At 43.2% G+C, this 16,523-nt stretch overlaps 1 protein-coding gene across 4 annotated transcripts in view; it reads left to right on the forward strand.

Moving 5' to 3' along the window:
* The window catches only part of LOC101467894 (FERM and PDZ domain-containing protein 4), a 102,367-nt gene extending 87,222 nt beyond the window's left edge, over positions 1 to 15,145 (forward strand). For all 4 annotated transcript variants that reach the window (XM_004552613.3, XM_076880289.1, XM_004552612.3 and 1 more), the window contains exons 12-16: positions 1,947 to 2,036; positions 2,145 to 2,327; positions 2,460 to 2,598; positions 7,590 to 8,564; positions 10,406 to 15,145. In XM_004552613.3, the coding sequence (XP_004552670.3) occupies positions 1,947 to 2,036; positions 2,145 to 2,327; positions 2,460 to 2,598; positions 7,590 to 8,564; positions 10,406 to 13,758 (4,740 nt within the window). In that variant the 3' untranslated portion in view covers positions 13,759 to 15,145. The remainder of the gene's footprint in view (positions 1 to 1,946; positions 2,037 to 2,144; positions 2,328 to 2,459; positions 2,599 to 7,589; positions 8,565 to 10,405) is intronic.
* Positions 15,146 to 16,523: the final 1,378 nt, after the last annotated feature.

Genomic DNA, 16,523 nt, shown 5'->3' on the forward strand with positions numbered 1-16,523 from the left:
AGCTGATTTCGATACTAACCCATATCAGGTTATGGCTTCTCTTCTACACATAGAATGGACAAATCTCACATAGTGTGCAGCATTTAAGTTACACTGAACTAGGCCATGCTGTAGCTCATTTCTATAAATAACAAAAGCTAAATGTATTCAATTAAAAACACATGGATGAACCACAGCATTGCACTGATGGAAATTTTCATTTATTGCGATGAACATATATCCCTAATGCTCACAGCTGATCTCACATGCATAGTCGAGTCTCCACAAATGCTCACTGGAGCACCAAACATGTATTCATTCCGACTGAATATTATGTATGCGCAAGTTTCTCCTCGAGGATACACATATTTCATACCATTTTACGACCCCACAAAACAAGTCTCATATTGCAGCCGAGCTCTTGATCATTCATTTCTGTTATTTGCTATGAAATATGATGCATATTTAGAGTCAGATTCTCAGTTTTCTAAACTAATAAATGAAACCATTTGCATCTGACAGACAAATCAAAGCAAAACCTGAGCCTTTGACTCCTATAGGAAGGGGATTTAATGGCTGTCTTGTGCTATGGGATCATTTTGTGCTAACGTTTTAGGCCCAACTGTCATTATCTAAACACAAAGTGAGGCAATACCTAGAAGAATAGTGCGTCATCTGTCTGGATCCGTCATTTAATCCAGGGATGTCAAACTCATTTTACACGATGGGCTGTATGGAGCCCAATGTGATCTTAAGTGGGTGAGACCACTGAAACTCCCATTTTCCAGAAGTTTAACTAAAAAAGTACAATTTTAACAGCATGTCTCAGTTTTTCTACATGATAAAGAAATGCTGTAGTAAATGAAAGCACTCTGACAGCTTTGGGCTTAAAGTGCAATAACTAAATGTGTAAAATTGTAGAAAAGGTCCTGGTACTTTGTTGTAATATGAATGGTGATGTGGGCCACCTTTATCAGCAGGAAATGCTTTAAAACTTCAATTAAGCAAATACAAAAATTTTCCTAAAGCTATCCAGTGGCCTGGATTGGAGTCTTTGCTGGGCTGATTTTAGCCCCTGGGTCATATGTTTACCACCCTTGACCTAATCCATCAAGAACCAACAGTAAGGTGCAAAGGCTATGTCCACCATGATTTTTTTTTTTTTTTTCAAATGACCCCCATTCTCCACTCCAGAACACATCATAAGCTCATGTACAACTTCCCGAGCATGTTGAAACATGGGCTGGGTCTCAAAAAGCACCAAGCCAGGCACAGTGCCTGTGCTTATTTGATTTATAACACGTCTGTACATCATAATATACAAAGAGCCACTCTAAAGCAGAAGTGGGCAAAGAACCTGAATGCTGGCGACATCAATTATCAGCAGGCAAACTGATATTACTCCAGTTTAATTGTCCAGTTTAATCAAAGTAATGCAGCTTTATGTTGTAGGTGATGAATGTATATCAGTTGAAACACACCAAAGCTTCAGCCCATGTGCATAAGGCCAAGCGGCTCGATTGGCACTAGCTAATCAAATGTATTCACAGAGATCAGACGTTCCCATTAGCATTTTCTATGTGAGGCTGACTGCACAGTAAAATATTGCTGGACTACACTTTGGAATTAAGAGTGAAGGGATAAAACCTCAGGTCATGAATGAATGAACACTGGAGTAAAATGAAAGCAGCTGTAATGTTTGGCATCTCGAGTTTAAATCACACTCACAGGAGAGGCACAACTCCACAAAAGCAGGGTGTAAAGAGTGGCACTGCTGTGGAGCAGCTCTTTGGAACCTTATCAGATATAAATGACATGATGGGATATAATGGAAAATCAGCGGGCCAGATCAAAATAGTTTGGAGAGTGCTTTACATCCTGACATTAGAAGACAAATTGCATTTGCTTGTGGTGGAAGCTATTTCCTTTTCAGATTCTTACTAATGTCCTTGCTCCTCTCTGCACAGTTGACCGCTTTGCAGGCCAAGGTGCATTACCTGAGGTACCTCAGTGAACTCAGACTCTTTGGAGGGAGGGAGTTCAAATCAATACTGTTGGTAAGCCCATTTGATCCAGGAAGCCTTGTGAAAAATTTGAGAGTAAATGTCAGTTCTTCTTGAGCTTTTCGCTGATTTTAATTTGTTTGTTTGTTTTGAAATCCGTAGCAAGGTGAGAAACAGACAGAGGTGACGCTGTTAGTGGGCCCACGTTACGGCATCAGCCACGTCATCAATGCCCGCACAAACCTGGTGGCCCTATTGGCTGACTTCAGCCATGTGAATCGCATTGAGATCCTCACTGAGGATGAGACCAATGTCCGGCTGGAGCTGCATGTTCTGGACGTCAGGGTGAGAGCAGAGCACAGCTGTCTTTGAAAACAAGTCTCCCCCCACCCCAAAAATGCCTTGCATTAATTTTAGCATCTGTTGTTTTCTTTAACTATTTTTTTTCTGCACATCCTCCCTTTTTTGTTTTCACAGCCCATCACACTGATCATGGAGTCAAGTGATGCAATGAACCTGGCTTGTCTAACAGCAGGATACTATCGCCTCCTAGTGGACTCGAGAAGATCTATTTTCAGCATGGCCCACTGCAATAGCACAGGAGTGGATGACCTTAGTAAGTATGATCCATGTCTGTGTGTAGGGCAGGGCAATATGGCCAAAAATATTTATCACGATATATATTTGAAAATTTGCGATAACTTTATAACTGACGATATAATTGACACTAGACACAATACTTTGCAACTCTGCAACTTTATTAGTGCAAAAAAAAACAACAACAAAAAAAGCAAGCAGCTGTTTTTTAATGTGCATTAAAGCTACATAAAAATTTAACAGTGAAAATGCAAATTCCTTGCTGGCAGTTTAGCCAAAAGGCATTTCCAGTGGAAATTGGCCGACGTATCCTCAGCATAACCATGGATAATATCCACAAAACTTAAAAATGAGGTTATACACACACAATACGGTAATATTGAAGCACAGTACGTATCACTCTGCAAGGTTCCCGACTACGATAGCTGTAATGCTCCGACAATCCATCAAGCGGTGTGGCTTCGTAGCTTAGCAAAGTCGTACTAAAACATTTTTTTACAGATTTTTGAGCGCCGTGTACCACAAATCGGTTCGAGGTCAGTAAGTACAACCAGAATTCATACAGAAGAATTATAAGGGGCACTGTCGATTTTTTCAGAAAATCAAAGGATTTTAAGAGCAACTTATTTTCCGAAAAATACGGTAATAACAACCAGTGTTGGGTAAGTTACTTTAAAATAGTAACTTAGTTACATTACTAGTTACTTCTCTCAAAAGTAACTCAGTTACTTCAAGTTACTCGTTACTTTCAAAGTAACTAGTTACTAGGGAAAGTAACTTTGGTTTTACTCAGAATTCTCTTGTTAATGTGTTGCTTCCATAACTTTGCCAGTCTTCTAGCTTGCTTACTTGCCACAAGTGCACTGTGACACCTACCAATAGAAAGGAAAAGATAATGTGCATATTTCCACGAGAGAAATCCCACGCCTGGACCGTCATTGACTGCTGCCATGATTCTAGCCTACGTCACAGCATCATGTGCGCCTTTTACATCCAACACAAAAACTGCAGTCGTGGTGCTTTCGATTGTACTCAGAACTCGGAAATTCTGCCTTCTGAATAGGAAGATGTAGGTAACACCAGACTGCAGATGAGCTGCATACAGAGCTGGACTGGGACAAAAAAATCGTCCCGGGCATTTTGACTAGAGACCATCCCACCATTATAGGAAAAATCATAAAGCCTTTGAATGAAAATAAACACTGTTGTGACAGTGATGTACACTGTTTTGATGGTATATACAGTGGGGCAAAAAAGTATTTAGTCAGCCACCGATTGTGCAAGTTCCCCCACTTAAAATGATGACAGAGGTCAGTAATTTGCACCAGAGGTACACTTCAACTGTGAGAGACAGAATGTGAAAGAAAAATCCATGAATCCACATGGTAGGATTTGTAAAGAATTTATTCATAAATCAGGGTGGAAAATAAGTATTTGGTCAATAACAAAAATACAACTCAATACTTTGTAACATAACCTTTGTTGGCAATAACAGAGGTCAAACGTTTACTATAGGTCTTTACCAGGTTTGCACACACAGTAGCTGGTATTTTGGCCCATTCCTCCATGCAGATCTTCTCGAGAGCAGTGATGTTTTGGGGCTGTCGCCGAGAAACACGGACTTTCAACTCCCGCCACAGATTTTCTATGGGGTTGAGGTCTGGAGACTGGCTAGGCCACTCCAGGACTTTCAAATGCTTCTTACGGAGCCACTCCTTTGTTGCCCGGGCGGTGTGTTTTGGATCATTGTCATGTTGGAAGACCCAGCCTCGTTTCATCTTCAAAGTTCTCACTGATGGAAGGAGGTTTTGGCTCAAACTCTCACGATACATGGCCCCATTCATTCTGTCCTTAACACGGATCAGTCGTCCTGTCCCCTTGGCAGAAAAACAGCCCCATAGCATGATGTTTCCACCCCCATGCTTCACAGTAGGTATGGTGTTCTTGGGATGCAACTCAGTATTCTTCTTCCTCCAAACACGACGAGTTGAGTTTATACCAAAAAGTTCTACTTTGGTTTCATCTGACCACATGACAGTCTCCCAATCCTCTGCTGTATCATCCATGTGCTCTCTGGCAAACTTCAGACGGGCCTGGACATGCACTGGCTTCAGCAGCGGAACACGTCTGGCACTGCGGGATTTGATTCCCTGCCGTTGTAGTGTGTTACTGATGGTGACCTTTGTTACTTTGGTCCCAGCTCTCTGCAGGTCATTCACCAGGTCCCCCCGTGTGGTTCTGGGATCTTTGCTCACCGTTCTCATGATCATTTTGACCCCACGGGATGAGATCTTGCGTGGAGCCCCAGATCGAGGGAGATTATCAGTGGTCTTGTATGTCTTCCATTTTCTGATGATTGCTCCCACAGTTGATTTTTTCACACCAAGCTGCTTGCCTATTGTAGATTCACTCTTCCCAGTCTGGTGCAGGTCTACAATACTTTTCCTGGTGTCCTTCGAAAGCTCTTTGGTCTTGGCCATGGCGGAGTTTGGAGTCTGACTGTTTGAGGCTGTGGACAGGTGTCTTTTATACAGATGATGAGTTCAAACAGGTGCCATTCATACAGGTAACGAGTGGGGGACAGAAAAGCTTCTTACAGAAGACGTTACAGGTCTGTGAGAGCCAGAGATTTTCCTTGTTTGAGGTGACCAAATACTTATTTTCCACCCTAATTTACGAATAAATTCTTTACAAATCCTACCATGTGGATTCATGGATTTTTTTTTCACATTCTGTCTCTCACAGTTGAAGTGTACCTCTGGTGCAAATTACTGACCTCTGTCATCATTTTAAGTGGGGGAACTTGCACAATCGGTGGCTGACTAAATACTTTTTTGCCCCACTGTATGCATCAATCTATCAATCGTTTGTTGTAAGATTCAGATAATTATTTTTTAAAAGCTAGACATTTTAAATGAGAATAAGAAAGAAAAGTATTTCCTTGTGCCCACCTTTCCCCGTTAATGCCCTACCTGCCCCCCTGGCAACACTTCACTAGATCCGCACCTGCACAGTTACCAGCTGTCAGCTACCTAAAAAAGGATCCTGGGGTTATTTGTCTCTCAGAAACAGTTCATAACTTCCCTTCAACTCATTCATGTCACCTAAAAGGTAAACCTGTTTCTCCATCACCTGTTCAGCTCTCATGATTCAGTAAGGACATCTCCTGGTTTCATCTTCATGTTTCCCTCTCACCAGATAACCAAACCATATCATGACCAGCAGCTTTTGTGCAGCTGTTGCTCCAGCAAACATCAGCTGATACTAGAAATTAATATTAAATAAATTCTAACAACAGCTGATCAAGCTTAAACGTGCTGCTGTTGTTTAGCGCGACATCCGCTGGTTTCCTCTTTCGGCGCAAAGTGAGCGATAAACAAACAAGAGAGAAAAGACGATCAGCTGATCATTGATCAGTTTTCATGATTGAAGTAGAAACGGGAGAGGGAGGGGGAGAATGAAAGAAGAGGCAGCTGTGCAGCAAAGACACAGAATAACTCCAGCTTTGTGCCTTTTTCATTGTAGCTGAATTACGGGACAAACTGTTCCTTTTCACCTCAATACGAAACGCGTAATATTTTCTCTGAATACCAGACGGGACGGTTGGCAACTCTAATAACTTATGAACAAAATAAAGTTCAACATCATTAACTTCATAGCACCCACCCAGCTGTATAGAAACTCCGTCATGCTAGCTAGCACGCAGTACGGAAAAAGTCAGAATAACAAAAATAAACTCCACCTAAACTTGGTTTATATCTGACCCAGATGGACTGCAGGTCATAACTTCTTACCTGAAGTTCAGTTCACACTTGGACCGGCGGCCGCCTCGGGTCTCTTTTCCTTCTGCGTCCCCTTTCCTTCATCCACCTGCTGGCCTCCACCACTTGCTAATGTTACTGAATCTGTGGAAGCTCCGCGATAGCCACCACACGAAGTAACGAGTAACGACCCTATCTAAATCCCAGTAACGAGTAACGCGTTCCTGGTTTTGGCATAATAACTAGTTACCGTGCTCGTTACCACAATAATAACGTAGTTACTGTAACGCGTTACTTAATAACGCGTTAGTCCCAACACTGATAACAACGGCCCGCTTGCATGCGCTACCAAAAATTGTGCTTTGGTGTGTATCTAATGGACGAAAGCCAAACCAGTTCCACACCACTGAAGTTGCACCATTTTAACAAACCAATCCTGGTTCATCTGTTTCGTTCAACAAACCGCTTCTGTCCTTCCCATTCTGAGCGATCGTGGCTCAAGAGTTGGGAGTTCGCCTTGTAATCGGAAGGTTGCCGGTTCTCTTGGACAGTCTCGGTCGTTGTGTCCTTGGGCAAGACACTTCACCTGTTGCCTACTGGTGGTGGTCAGAGGGCCCGGTGGCGCCAGTGTCCGGCAGCCTCGCCTCTGTCAGTGCGCCCCAGGGTGGCTGTGGCTACAATGTAGCTTACCATCACCAGTGTGTGAATGTGTGTGTGAATGGGTGGATGACTGGATATGTAAAGCGCTTTGGGGTCCTTAGGGACTAGTAAAGCGCTATATAAATACAGGCCATTTACCATTCTCCGTTGCCGCCATGCTTTTTCTGCCATGTGCGTATGAAAACAAAGGCACTGCGCAGGCGCGTTTTAACCATATTCCATTGCGATATTTCATTTTCTTATCGCCTAACATTATACCGGTATTACCGTGAATAGGATATGGTATGGTATGATATGGCCCAGCCCTGTCTGTGTGTATGTGACATAATATGGATTACAAGCCATCTGTTTAGGACAAATTGGTGGATATCTAAAGTTTCACTTGAGTAGTAGATGTTGATGGTCTGGAAAAATACTCCACATGAAACTATGAAAACTTGTTGCGAGGTCACACATTTAAAAATTGACGTTTTACAGTGCTGCATAAACCCTGCTTTGAAATAGAGTGCTTAACTGAAACAGGTCTTTAAAGTTGAATCAAAATCAAATACAAAACAGGTAAAGCGATAAAATCTTGTGTTCCTTGCAGGTCAGGAACGTGTCCTGGAGTGGCCTTACAGCACATCTTTTGGGGACAATGAGGAGCCTGGTCAAGTAGAGATCTACAGCAGAGACTCTGAGTACTCAGACAATGGGCAAAGGGAAAACAGCATTTCTCCTTACTTCCACGAACCACCAAACCCTGACAGAGACCTTGAGAACCGAAGGAGTCCGTTGCCCCCTCCTCTGCCTCCAGCTACCAGACACAAAACTCAAGACTCACCTCGGAGCGCCAAAGTGTCATTTATTTTTGAGGGGAACCCACCCCTCAATAAATTTAAGAACTTACGCTATGAAAGACTGTTAGAGAGCCCGGAGGTACCCAACTACGGACCGCCCTACTTGCACAACAACACATACTTTCAGCAACAGGACAGAGAGCCATTTCAGCACGTCTATAGTAACATCATAAGCGAGGAAAGTAGTGAGGAGCTAAGGGAACTAGTTTATCGTGGCAATACAAGCGATCCAGACGAGGATTCTTGTGAAGAAGATTCCACTGGGGGGACGCCAGTGGGTGATGAGACACATGATGGTATCCAAGGGGAGGGCCTACCCACAGCAGCCGGCAAAGCTACCTTTCTCACACTTTCCGGTTCTACGGACGACATTATCGACCTGACGTCGCTGCCTCCTCCCGAGGGCGATGATGGTGTTGACGATGATGAAGACGACACCCTGCTGCAGACACTCAACCTTGCGATCGCAGCACCACCACCAGGCTTTCGCGACAGTTTGGATGAGGACGTTGCACCCGAGGGAAGGCCTCTAAGCACACGTGAAAATGACGATATTCCGGTTTCACTAATCGATGCCATTCCAACACATGGGGAGGGGGAAGGAAGCAGGGGAGGGGAGAGAGGACTGGAAAATGCGGTCATGAATACACTGCAAGCGCTACAAGCTCTCTCTGTCTCTGAACAGAAGCCTCCACCACCGCCACCACCCAGCGGTAACAATCCAGGTCTGTTGAATACTAATGCAGCAAAGTAATGTTGATGCCTTTATTTAGCACTGATTTTACAGCACTTTAACTTGACTGAGCCAGTGGTTACCAACTTTTCTTTGTCTTAAATTCTCCCTCCCTAGCTCTGTCAAATGGACTTTAAACTCATTTTAAACTAGATCTGAATTGCTTTCAGCTTACAATTTAGTCTTAACAATTACATATTTAGCAGCTATGGTCTGTAAACTGCCTCAATCATTAACCATAACTACTAGCTTGGTCAACATTGAGTAGCAACTAGTGGAGTAATTCAAACATTAATCCACTAGTTTTAGTTACAGTTCCACCCTAACCTTCAACATCCATTTAAGCTGTTAATTATGTTTACTGATACTTTCAAAAGTGTAACTATTACTTGTTGCTAAAAGTTTCATATGTTCATCTTCCGTTTTAGCTCAGTTTCAACTGCTGGCTACACATTTGCTAATTAAGGTTTTGCAGACAAGTGACCACGTGACATTAACTTGCCCACCATTTTGGATGTGTGACAACCATGATGACACTGTGGGATCAAGCATGTAAGACAGTCGCAAAGGTCTAAAGACTGGTCCAACCCTCTGAAAACCACCGATTATGAGGAAAAAGTTTATATTCTCAACTGGTCACAAGGAGCGGCTGGAAGTTAATGGCAGTCTCTGAGAAAATTATTGCTAAAGTACTAGTCACGCAAGCCTAAAGACTGATCAATGACCTCTTGGCATCCACCTGTCACTAAGGAAAAATGCATATTCCCTAACCAGTTGGCAAAAACAAATATCTAGTTATGTCTTTCTAGGTTCCCAGTCATCTAGGGCATAGTAGTCTTGAGAGCTTGAAAAAGAAGACAACTGGACAGTTTCATTAGTTCTTAAAAATGATGGAGTGTCAACCTTCAGCGACCCCAATATGTTGCCTCAGTGATCTCCATAGGCCACATGATGGATTGGGGCAAGGTCTTCCAGTGGTTTCACCCATAACCCCATGTGATGATACTCATGCCCTTTTTCATACCTCAGCTCATGTGATGACTCATATGATCTACAGTGCTCAGGACTACTTCCAAAGGGGACAACTCCCACTAGGGGTTAAATACCTGAGACTCTACACCATTTTATAGAACTCAGAAAGGTTCTGGGATGAGAGGTGAAACATCTTGTAGAAGTACACTTGCCTTCTTTTTCAAGCTCTCAAGACTTTTAGCTAGGAATTTCGACAGTTAGCCATACCTTGGCTTAAAAATTAAAAATCAATCATATTCCTATTTTCAGACATCTATGTCAATTTCTAGTATATTTAGCTTGCATTTTATTTTTTTAACTATACTTTTAGCTACTACATCAAACTACTTCAACCATTTTCCTTACTTTTTGACCACTATGTATCTATTTACATCATATATCAGTGCAAACTATTTTAAATGTTTTACCATTTGCTTGCTTTTTTTTTCTTTCATATTTAGATTTACGACAATTAATTGCTAACTTTTAATGCTACCTGCCAGTCAGGGCCTTTGTTTAGGAGTCTATGGAGCAGAGTTAGCTGTTAGCCATATCAGGTACATGTGTTGTGCATTGTGCCTGCTAAATAGAATTAACAATATGTTTAGCTTGGTTCTCTGTCACTACTGTCTAAGATTTCATATTAACTGCTACTTCTGCACAAAATTGTTTTGGTGTAGATTCACAAGTTCATTTGGGATTCACTATAAGCTATGGAAAAAAAACCCAAAGATGTTCAGAGTTCTAACTGTCAAAGCTTTCAGCAGCAGATAAATTGAGATTGAATGATCTACATTTAACTTTGTATCTCTTATCACCTAGGTGTTTATATATCTCATGGCTTTAGTCCAGAGTCATCCTCAGACTCTGGTAATGAGACCAACTCCTCAGAGATGACTGAGATCTCTGAACTAGCTGCTACTCACCGACTGAGCGAGAGCCACATGCGTCTTCTGGTGGCCACAAGGGAAGGATACCAACCTTTAATTGAAGAAAAAACTGAATTTCCTGTCTCCCCCAGTACCGGAGGAACAATACAAAAGAAACCTCGCAGTCCAACACGACACCTTCATCCTCCAGCAGTTCCTCCAAGACGGAGCCCTCAATTAAGCACCACATCATCACGGCCGGACAGCTCAGAAGTAAGGCCCCAGACTAATCTCTCAGCCACTCTTCAGCGCCCAAGCTCCACCACACCAGGAGGCAAGCACCATAAAAAATCAGCAGACTCCAGCGGAAAGTATAACACCTTCAGCACAAGGGAAGGATATCGAGGAGAGAGCATTGGGAGCCGCAGCCATCTTGACTTGGACCAGCGCACCTCATTCTGCGAACGAGAAGACAGCCAAAGAAGGCAGGATTCTTTTTTAGCAGAAAACTCTGTAGCCGAGAGCCATGGAGTCAACAGCCTCCCTCGTGATCATCATAGAAGTCCCCGCCCTTCCTCCGTTATCTCTGACCGCTTCTCAGATGTTGTCAACTTGGGGGGCTGTGATGCAGATAACGGAGCTTCAGCTGCTGAGCAAGATGAACATCTAGTTGTAGCATCGTTGCTATCCCCAACCAAAAAATCTAGATCAGGGGGATCAGACCAGGGATCAGACCTACAGAGTGACCATCAGCCCATTTCGAGACAACAGAGTGTGGCCCGGCTGTGTGAATACCATCTAGCAAAAAGGATTTCAAATCTGCAAGGAGAAGCACACAATTCACTGCAGGGCTCTCTGTGCTCATCACTGGATGCTGGTGGCAGCACGAACAGTAGCGTTTGTGCTACCCCAAATGATTCACCCCTTGGCCCTGGTGCCATTGAATCAAAACACCACCATCTGCAAAGGCACCCGCTTTCTAGTTCCTCCTCCTCGTTACTCAGGGTGTTAAACTATGAAGATAACAAACCCGGAACCCCCTTTGGCACCCCTGCCCAGAGTACTCAGGGAAAAGACCTCCACCCTCATGCAGATCCTGCCCTCCTTCGGAAAATGCTGCCCAATATTCACCAACCTTCCCCTGGGTCAGAACCGGGCCGGCCGTCCTCAGCCACACCATCTAAGCATAAAGACCCTTTAGGAAACAAGCGACTCCAGAATGATCAGCATGCTAAACAACAGGCCTGTCTGAAAGGGCTGAACCAGAAGGAAGGCAGCGAGGCCTACAGGCAATTGATTAACTATCTAACAGTCAGCCAGATGCATCAGGGAGGGAAGTTGCAGAGTGCGGGCATGGGAGGAGGAGTTAAAAAGGACACAAGGCGTTTTATTACTAGCAACCCCCAGCTTGTTGAAATGGTTAAAAATAGGGGAAACACCATCGCTCGCTGCCCGTGTATGCCTTCATCCATATCATCTCCATTCCTCAGCCCAAATGTAGTTAACCCTAATGCTGCTGCCATGCAGGCAGCAAACAAAAATGCACGGTCATACTATTCTGCAACACTTCCTACCAAACTCAAGAGAAGTCCTGATATGCATGCTCAGAGAAGGAATGAGACTTTAGATTTCAGGAAAGCTACTTCTGAGAGGAGGAGCTCCTTTTCTGGCCTAGAAAGTGAGCTAGAGAGGAGTGGTCTGGACCCAGAGCACTTTCTGTCCCTCTATAAGAGAGAGGGCTGTAACAGCCGCGACGGAGGACTTGCTACAGGCGGAAACCGTGAGGGGGGAGGTACCACTAGCCGTCATCCACCTCGATCAAGAAGCCAAGTTAGCAGCAAAGAGGAATGGTTCAGATCAGACCTGAAGTCAAAGCATGCAGTTCGTCAGTCCCGCCCTAACGATTCTCTTTGTTTCTCTGCTGCCCCCGGTGGTCAAAGAGCAGACCTCAACACTATCTCACTAGGAAGGGGAGACCACCCTTCTGCTTTTGTCAGGCAGGCATCAGCTGGTCCAAGAGCTTGCATTACATCTCCAACACCCAATCCTCAGAATCCACCTCCCCCACCACCTCCCCCACCACCTCCTTCTTTTTCCCAGCCTGTTCAAGTCAACACTAGTTCCAGCAATTCAGGATGCACACAGGACCCCAATCATTCTGTCCAGTCCCGGCCGAGTCAGAACCACATTCAGGCTGTCACCCCGACGCTACCACACACAGATCCCTTCAGTAGCCTGCAACGGGGCCGGGAGCTTAAACGGAGCTCTAGCAATGTAACTGCAAGTTCTGGTAGTGTTGAAGCTCTATTTGAGAAGCCCACCCGAAGCCGGAGCCAGCAGCCCCTGTCACTGTCTCTGCCCCCGCAAGGTGACACCAAAGTCCAGCGGAGACCAACTAGGAAGAGGCTCTCCAAGAGCTACTCCCAAGGCTCTGTGTCTTCCCACACCACGTGCTGGTCCACAGGCAGTAGGGTAGACAGTAGAAGGGCATCTGTGGCTTTTCCATTGCAGAAAGATGCGAAACAAATGAAGGGCTCTCAAAAACTGGACACAAGTCCCTGGAGATGTAATGGGCCCTTTAGTTACTGTTTCTTTAAACGTAAGAGTGAGGGCGAAGAGGATGAGATCGAATGGGAGAGGCCCAGACGAAGTCGCAGTGGACCTGATTTCGAGGATAACGGTGCTGCTTCAGCCATATTCCCCTGCGGTTCCGCACTGGACGCTGCTGGCGAGCAGCTGTATGGCGAGGTCCTTAATAACATGAGCTTCAGTGACCGACTGGCACGAATCAACGCCCTCAAAGACCACATGTACGGTTTCCCTTCCGGCTTCACTGATGCCCGCCGTGATGCCAGCGAGCTCATCGCATTAGTGAGATCCAGCATAGGTCGCTGTGAGCGCGGCATCCAGATGCCTAACCAGGATGTATCACAGTATAAACAGCTCCTCTCCGTTGAGTCAAAAGAATTAGGCCGGGCGTGCCGGAGGATGGCACAGGCCCACAGCAGTCCAGAGGAAATGCTGCTAGCCGTGACTTGTAGCTTTCAGGTGCTTTGTTGTCTCTGCGAAGCTTGCATGTGTCTGGTTAGGGGACTCGGAGCCTCAGCCTCACACCAACAGAGAGAAGTCGTGGCAAAGGTTGACGAGGTTGTTATGAACTATATCTGTTTGCTCAAAGCAGCTGAGGCTGCCACTGTTGGAGCGCCAGGGGAGCACAGCATGAAAGCCCTGGTCCGCCACTCTAGTACCATGTCAGCCATTGCTAACGCACTCACCCGCTCCCTTAAAACGCTGCTTAGCAAGTAGAGGCTACTCCTTATAATTTATAGTGTGGCCTCTGCTGTCAGCGGGAGTATGTCTTTAAGCGTCTTGTCGTCTTTGAGTCAGCTGTAAGAGTCATGTATTTTTCATAAAGGTTTAGAGCTGTCTCCATATCAAAGTTTAAAAAGCAAAAGGCAGGAGTTAGACTAAACATTAAAGTTACATAACATTTACAATGAATAGATGTATAAGATGCTTAAAGAGTCCTCTGACTGCACTTGCTTTTTTTCTGATGACAATATTGTAATGCATATTTACAAAGCCATACTGTCACAGACCTTTGTAATATGATATGTACCTAATAGAAATTATACCCTTTTAAGTGTGCATTATGTAAGTTATTTAGAAAATGTGTATATAATGTACATAATTAATTATCAAATTTACTGTAGCAGTTTCAAGAAGCCATCGAGTATTCAGTTTAACCCTCTCAGGCTCAGATTAAACTTTTTGTTGCTAATGCACAACCAAGTCCTGCAGTGGTACATCTGAGTAAAAAAAAACTCATAAAATATGTATGTGGGGTAATCAGGTTGTTAGTTTTTAAATGTTGCAAATCAGCAACGCCTGCCTGGAGAGGGTTAATTTGCTTTGATACTGTGCAGGGCTAGGGGTGACTTCACTTTCAGTTCAATCAGTTCACGAGCAGCAGTTTTACAATAACTGTATTTATTTTAAAAGAAAATGTACCTCTAGACATGTAAGTAAAAAAACAAGTTTCATTGTCAGTCCAGTGAGGAAGCGGTATAGTTATATTTAAATGCTCTAAAATGACTGTGTAACAGTGAGCTGATTTTAACAGATTACATTATGATGCTTGTTTTTCTTTCTTTGGTTTTTGTTTATTTTACAAGATGACTGGAAAATTCAGTAAAAGTGTTGAACATACAGGTTACACTAAACATTGCACTTCATTCACACAACCACTTTGTATTCTACCACTAATCTACTACCACTTAGATTATTTTGCTATATATATATTTAAAAAAAGAAATATATAATTTCCCCCAACATCAAATATAAACTTTGCTAAACTTTTGCTAAGTTAGCAAAAGTTTAGCAAAGTTTATATTTGATGTTGGGGGAACATCAACATCAACATATATATATATATATATATATATATATATATATATATATATATATATATATAACTTAGCAAAGTTTAAAGGCATATTTCAGATTGAACACACTGTGTGGATTATATCCGATTACTTTTTTAGTTTGTTTTTTTATTACCATCGCTTTTGGAATGAGTTTTGTGCGTGAATGATTTACTAAACCACGCTGTGTATCAAGATGTGGTTATGTCTCTCAACAAAGAAGAAATCACTGCTTTTTTTCAGCAACCCACCAACCAACCTATTAAAAGATATTTTGCAGAAAAACTTGTCTTATTCCATGCAGCTTTGGTTTGAATGAGTTACTACAACATGCAATCATGCTGTGATTTGTTTTGTAAAGTTTGCCATCCTAAAATCAACAGCCATTTATTTTAATGTCTGTTTCATAAAAGGTACTGTCTGTCAGTTTACATGCGATTTATTGGGGGATATATTAAAATACCCCCCTTTTTAAACTGACAGTGAAATGTGAATCTATTTAAACTAATGTCTAGTGTAAAACTACTCATTTTCCTGATATTTCTCTCACACAGTGGAAATTTTAAGTTGTCTTTTCACAGTAATATTTCAGTCTTTATATCAGTTGAGGAGGTATGGATTGGGTGTTAAAGCACATTGCTATATATTACAGGTAATTTGACATACATGCATCAACAATCAACTGGTACAGACAGGAGAGGATGCTAGGGATAGGGTGAATGGATGCAGATGGCTTGCTGTGTTTACCCTTAAGGGGAGGAGCCAAAAGAAGAAGAGGAGTGTTATCTTAATGCATGCTCAATCATCCAGGTAAGTAAATCTCCAAAAGTTGATTCTGTTCCAGGGAGGAACGCTGGTTTGAGCAGGGAGTCAAGGAGGCCATTTACGTGAAAAGGGAAAGACCATCTCTGAATCGAGGAGGGGGCTTAAGAGTACATCTTTTGCCATCTTGCAATGCTGTGATTGCAGCAATTCCCCCACTCTCTGTGAATGGTATTCATGGCCATTGATCAGTGGGCTTTGATCAGTGGGCTTTGATCAGTGGTTGTTTATCAATGGTCATGAGAATTTGCCCATTGTTCCTTCAGTGGTGCTAGTTTCAGTCATTATGCAAATGTACTGTTTATAAGATTGGGGAAACCTGCAGTCAGCTGAGACTGACGAAGTCGCTTGGATGAGTGACGAAACGTTTCTCCCACTGAAAACACTACATCCAGATGAATAGAATCAACTCGGGAGAAGAGGAGAGATAGTGTCATCCTGCTGAGACAGACGGACCTTCCAGCAGAGAACCCAGGTTAATGTGCCTGCAGTATCCTTCTAGTCCACTTTGACTTTGGTCAAAAGCAGCCTAGTAGCATTAAAATGAAAAGATATCCAAGTATAGTTTAGCTAGTTTTAAAACTACAAATCTGGCGATTTGTAACTGTAACTGTAAGGTAAGAAATTAAGTATCTAACTACTTCTGACAATCATACACAATCCTAAATGAAGAGATCTCTGCTAACCAAGTGTCTCTATTAGAACCCCATAGCAGCAGCTGGTGTTATCGGTACTGACCCATAAATGGACATTAAAAAGTAAAGAAGAGACAGGAGAAACACCCGTCAAACATATGGTGAGCGTTGACCCCAATTGTTGCATAGT

The sequence above is a fragment of the Maylandia zebra genome, linkage group LG23, assembly GCF_041146795.1.
Source record: "Maylandia zebra isolate NMK-2024a linkage group LG23, Mzebra_GT3a, whole genome shotgun sequence".
NCBI lineage: Eukaryota > Metazoa > Chordata > Actinopteri > Cichliformes > Cichlidae > Maylandia > Maylandia zebra.